This window comes from Malurus melanocephalus, unplaced genomic scaffold (assembly GCF_030028575.1).
Source record: "Malurus melanocephalus ecotype Western Australia unplaced genomic scaffold, MMel_1.1 scaffold_162, whole genome shotgun sequence".
NCBI classification, from domain to species: domain Eukaryota; kingdom Metazoa; phylum Chordata; class Aves; order Passeriformes; family Maluridae; genus Malurus; species Malurus melanocephalus.
In genome coordinates this window covers 1,310,191-1,315,935 of record NW_026623394.1, presented here as the reverse complement: position 1 = coordinate 1,315,935, position 5,745 = coordinate 1,310,191, and the positions used below count along the sequence as shown (strand labels likewise).

The 5,745-nt window shown below is 59.8% G+C and overlaps 1 protein-coding gene across 1 annotated transcript in view; it reads left to right on the top strand.

Annotated features, from left to right (window-relative positions):
• Positions 1 to 3,592: 3,592 nt before the first annotated feature.
• PIPOX (pipecolic acid and sarcosine oxidase) overlaps positions 3,593 to 5,745 on the top strand; it is a 3,965-nt gene continuing 1,812 nt past the window's right edge. The window contains exons 1-4 of the mRNA XM_057372008.1: positions 3,593 to 3,754; positions 4,679 to 4,827; positions 5,265 to 5,466; positions 5,582 to 5,745. The exon at positions 5,582 to 5,745 is cut by the window's right edge and continues 11 nt beyond it. Coding sequence (XP_057227991.1) covers positions 3,629 to 3,754; positions 4,679 to 4,827; positions 5,265 to 5,466; positions 5,582 to 5,745 — 641 coding nt within the window. The 5' untranslated portion in view covers positions 3,593 to 3,628. The remainder of the gene's footprint in view (positions 3,755 to 4,678; positions 4,828 to 5,264; positions 5,467 to 5,581) is intronic.

Below are 5,745 nucleotides of genomic sequence, written 5' to 3'. Positions count from 1 at the left end.
GGCGCCCGCCGATACCGGGGACGGCGGAGGGGGGGGCGCCGTAATGCTCCGAGCGCGGCGCACACCAATCCAAGGAACGGGGGGGGCTCTCCCCGCCTCCCCCTCACCCCCCCCGCCGTAATGCTCCGATCGCTGCGCACACCCAGTGCCGGGGATGTGATGGGGGGGCTGTGCCCGCCTCCCCCTCGGTCCCCCCCCGCCGTAATGCTCCGATCGCTGCGCACACCCAGTGCCGGGGATGTGATGGGGGGGCTGTGCCCGCCTCCCCCTCGGTCCCCCCCCCGCCGTAATGCTCCGAGCGCGGCGCTCGCCAATCCCAGGGACACCACCCACCCCTCGCCGTAACTCTCCGAGCGCAGCGCCCTCCAATCCCGCAGGCTGGGAGGGGGGGCTCCTCCCTGCTACCCCACCCCCACGCCGTAACTCTTCGAGTGCGGCGCCCGCTAAAGCTGGAGATGAAGGTTGGGGGAGGGGGATGGCCTAACCCCCCCCTTCCTCCCCGAATCCCGGCAAACCCTGCAGGGTGGGAGCCACCGAGGGCTGTGGGAAAGGTGCTCGGTGCCCGCCTCACCATATCGTGCGTCCACAATCTCCAGAACTCTCACCATAGCCTCCCCCACAAGCTGCCTTTCCCTTTCCCTAAATAKCCTAAATTAGGGCTGGGCTCATCATCCCCCCAGCAGAGACGCCTGGATCCGGAAGAGCATAGAGGGAGGGCCGCTGTTCTTTGTGGTGGGGGTCCAACAGCCCCTCCCCAACCCCCTGCCTCGGGGTCCCGGAGGGCAGCCAGCCCTGCAGTGGGCAGATGGCGTTGGCACCGGCACCGAGCAGCTCTATGTTGGCTGATGGACGGCTCTTGCGGGTGTTAAAAATATGAAAAAAACAGCTCTTTGTTTAATAACCCCTTCCCCRTCCCTGCAAAAGCCCAGATGGCTTCGCCTCGCCCGGATCCCCCGCAGGCCGGCCGGCCCCGCTGCACACGCAGCCCACGCAGCCAGCTCCAGCGGGGTTTAATTTTAATCCCAGGTCCTGCTTTGCTGCCGTGCATCATTCCTGCCTTGGAGAATGGCGTGGCTTGGCGTGGGGAGCCAAGAGCAGAGCAGCAGCCAGTGCCATGGCATGGGCTGCGTGCCACCAAYGCTGCGTGCCACCAACCCCGTGGCGCTGTCTGTCGTGCCACCAGCCCCACGGCCGCGGTGGGAGCGGGGCTGGAAGCAATGCTGGGATCCTTCTCATCCCGGGGGTGCCGCCRTCTCTCCCGCAAAGCACTTTCAGCTCTAAACCCAAAACTTTGATCCGCCGTGAGCGCCATCAATGTTTAATGCAGCAAAGCCCTGGTAGGGCTCGGGAGATGAGCATTTTGAGGCCAAATTGAAGTTTCTAATATTATGATATTCAAATAATTTTAATCTGCCTGATGCTTCCCCAGGCACGTACCTGGACTGCTAATGAGGGGCTGCCTTCAGCCGCTGTTGGTTTTGACAGAAAACAAACAATCCTTTGCAGGTGCCATCAAAGCATGGGGAATGGCGAGGTCTGGGGAGGAAAATGGGGGCAAACGTGCGTGGAACCAGCGTGTTGTGGCTGAGAGAGAAAAATGCCGAGTTTCCCTCGGCTCCCTGGGGAACAGAATCGCTCCCCTAATTCTTTTTTAAGCGTTGGTTTGTGCTCGGTGGAAAATGAGGCCGGCAGYGATGGATGATGGGATTTGGGGTAACTTTTGTCCCGATGTACAATGGACAGGGAGGGCGCAGTGGGTGCAGAGTCCAGCACCCATCAAGCTGCATCTGATCCTTGCCCAACCTTGGCCAAAGTTCCCCATTTCCTCAGTGCCACGTGGACCCGAGCTGGGGCAGCTCCCACAKCCTGTGCTGGGCGGTTCCCCAAGCCCCCATTTCCCCCTCCCCACACCGTTACCAGCCCTGATTTTTCCCATCCATCCTCCCAGAGCACACAGGGAATATTTCATTTTTACTGAGCTCTCCTGACCCACGCCGGCTGCTTAGGGAAATGGATTTCTTGCTGCCACAAGCTCTGTCTGCAGTTATTACAAACCCAGATGAAGAGGCTGTGTCAGGGGGGATGGAGACCCTGGCTCAGGGCTGGGGGGACCCCCCCAAATATTCMCCCTAAAGCAAATTGAGGTCTTGCAGCAGCTTTTTGGGGTCTGGGGGTGCAGACCTGCCTGATGCCTGGGATSAGGCCTGGTTGGGGTCATCTGTGGAATGAAATGTGGCTTGAGGGGTCCCACARAGCCCTGGGGATCCCACCAAAGGTCTCACCACCTCTGGAACATCACAAGTGAGGCTTTTCTGTCCGTTCTATTACCACACCGCTAACGGGAGAGGAGTTCATTTCTACCATTTAACGTTTCACGGATAATTAATTATTCTTCATCTCTCCAGCAAAAAAGGAAGAGCAAGTAGAGGGGCTATTCAAAGCAAGGAAAAAAAGTCAGCTGAAACCCAGGGAAATTGCTGAATTATTTGTAACATCAAAGGCGAGCGAGGATGTGCTGATTTAATGGAGCCCTGTGAGACGCAGAGCCCTGGGCTCTGTGAGACTGGGATGMACTCATTGCAGCAGTGGTCATGGGCAGTGGGTGGATGAGGGGTTTGAGGGACACCCCAACCTCTGCCCGTGCTGCCCATCCTCCTCCTCTCACCTCCCCACCCCTGTGAGCTGCCAATTCTGCCTTTTCACCATGTTGGGGTGTCCCTGTGACCCGGCGGGGGCCTCCAGTGCTCCCCGATGCTTCATTCATCACCAGAGGAGAGTGGCAAAATAAATAATGATATTTAATGTTTTGTAATAACGACAATTAACCAGTAAATAATGCCTTTTACACCACAGAAGCCRGAGTGAATTAATTCCCCTAATTAGCTGTCAGGCAGCACAGGGCAGTGGCAACAGTGGGCAAAACTGGCAGCCCCTGCCTGTGTTATCCCCCACTCCAAAACACTGCTAAATATCCCCAAACCCCAAATCACACCCTGAAAATTTTGCAGATTTGCAAAACCCACCATGGGTCTCTGCGCTGCATCCTGGTGAGCCCTAAATCACCCCTATCTYCCGTGAAAAAAGAAATAACAACAAGAGATGGCAACAAAATGGTTTATGGCTGCAATAAATTGTGCTGGAGGAAAAAAAAACAAACTCTGTTTTGCTTGGAATCAAGTGGGGGTTTCCCATTGGCACATGAATGGAAGCCCTGTGTCCCACCAGGAGCCAGCAGTGACCAGTGGAGAGGGAAAGGGGGATTAATTGGAAGCAATTTTCCATATCTATCCCACTTTCTCTGGGATCAGATGAGCTGCCTGCCCTGGTGGGACCAGGTGCTGGTGTTGGTGGAGGGATAGGGATAGGGATGGGAATGGGAATGGGAATGGGAATGGGAATGGGAATGGGAATGGGAATGGGAATGGGAATAGGAATGGGAATGGGAATGTTCCTGCATAGCCAGCCGCAGGGGTTGGGAGGATGTGGCCTCTGTGCGCCCCTGTGTCCCCAAGGGCTGGCAGGTGGCCAAGGCTCCACCGCCCGCTCGCCTTGGCTGGACTCTGCCCCGTTCCTCCCCCTGGCTCCCCTCCCAGTGGCCACAGTGACAGCAGCAGGGACGAGGACAGGCATGGCTGCCCCAAGCCAGCCCCAGAAGGCCACCTACGATGTCATCGTCATCGGGGCCGGCATCCAGGGCTCTTTCACTGCCTACCACCTGGCCCAGTGCCACAAGGACACGCTGCTGCTGGAGCAGGTATGGTGACCCCATTCTGCCATGTCCCCAGCCCCAACAGGCTGGGGCGGGTGCCTGCAGACCTGGCTGCTCTCCACCATGGCACGGAGCAGAGCCGCTGCTGAGACTGAAGTCCCCAGTGCCAGGACTCCCTGTCCCAAGCACCAGGATCTCCCTGTCCCCAGCACCTGAACCCTGACATCCCCAGTGCCAGGACCTTCTCTTGCCCAGTGCTACGGAGGGACTCATGTCATCAGCACCAGGACCCCCTGTCCCTAGTGCCAGGACCCCCATGTCCCCAATGTCATGACTCCTCTGTCCCCAGTGCCAGGACCCTCATGTCCCCAGCGCCAGGATCTTCTCTTGCCCAGTGCTATGGAGGGACTCATGTCATCAGCACCAGGACTCCCTGTCCCCAGTGCCAGGACCTTCACGTCCCCAGGACCAGGACCCTCATGTCCCCAGCACTAGGATCCCCTGTCCCCAGTGCCAGGACCTTCTCTTGCCCGTTGCTACGGAGGAACTCATGTCATCAGCACCAGGACCCACTGTCCTTAGTGCCAGGATCCTCATGTCCCCAGGACCAGGACCCTCATGTCCCCAGCACCAGGACCCTCATGTCCCCAGCACTAGGATCCCCTGTCCCCAACGCCAGGACCCCCATGTCCCCAACGCCAGGATCTTCTCTTGCCCAGTGCTACAAAGGGACTCATGTCCCCAGCACCAGAACCCCCTGTCCTTAGTGTCAGAACCCTCATGTCCCCAGCACCAGGACTCCCTGTCCCCAACACCAGGACCTCCATGTCCCCAGCACCAGGACCTCCGTTTCCTGCAGTTTCCCAGTGCCACAGGTGACAGGACAGGCTGTGTCCCACCGTGCATGGGGCTGGCTGGGTGGGGGGTGGCAGTGTCTCCGGTCACTCCCATGTCCCCTATGCCCCACAGTTCCCCCTGCCCCACTCTCGGGGCAGCTCACACGGGCAGAGCCGCATCATCCGCAGCGCCTACCCCCAGGAGTACTACTCCCGCATGATGCCCGACAGCTTCCGCCTCTGGAAGCAGCTGGAGGCCGAGACCGGCACCACCCTCTACAGGTGATGGGGACGGGGACGCAGCCACCGCAGGGCACCGTCCCCTCCCCGCGAAACTGGGGGCGGTGACCTTTGGGTGGGATGCGGCTTCCTCGGCAGGCAGCTGCCAGTTCCTGGTAATTTATGGGGCTCCATGAAGGGAATGTCATTAAGGAAATGAGCATCCAAATGCTCCTCCGGTGCGGGGTCAGGGCTGACGGCTCTTGCTGTATTTAGGGGGAGAGTGTGATGTYAGTGTCCGAACCCTCCACGTGCATCTCACCCCAACCATTCTGTCYTTGTCACCCTCATCCCACTGCGGGGTGACCCAGCACCAGGGTGTAGCRCATCCCAAACATCACTGGCGYCGCCGTGCCTCAGTTTCCCCCAAGGGCAAAGCAAACGGGGGGCTCCTGCGGGGAGGGGGAGCAGGGCGAGCTGATGTGTCTGGTGGGATGCAGGCAGACGGGACTGGTGCTGCTGGGGCCGCCGGGAGAGCCGGAGCTGGAGGGCTGCAGGAAGAGCCTGGGTATCGACAAGTTCCTCGACGCCGCGGCGCTGGCCCAGCGCTACCCCGGCTTCCGACTGCAAGCCGGTCAGGTGGCCGTGGTGGACGAAAGTGCCGGGGTGCTGTTCGCTGACCGGGCACTGAGGGCAGTGCAGGTGGGTGCTGCTGAGGGGATGGGATGATTCGGGATGGCATGGGATGATTAGGGACGGCATGGGGGGTCCCCTAAGTCTGTCCTCACAGCCACCTCCTGTCACCCTCCCCACCCAGGAGGTCTTTCGCCGGCACGGGGGCACCCTGCGGGACGGGGAGAAGGTGCTGCGCATCGAACCCGGGGCCACGGTCACCATCACCACCACTGCTGGCGTGTACAAAGCCCCTCGGATCATCATCACGGCCGGAGCCTGGACTGGTGCCTTCGTGGAGCAGCTGGG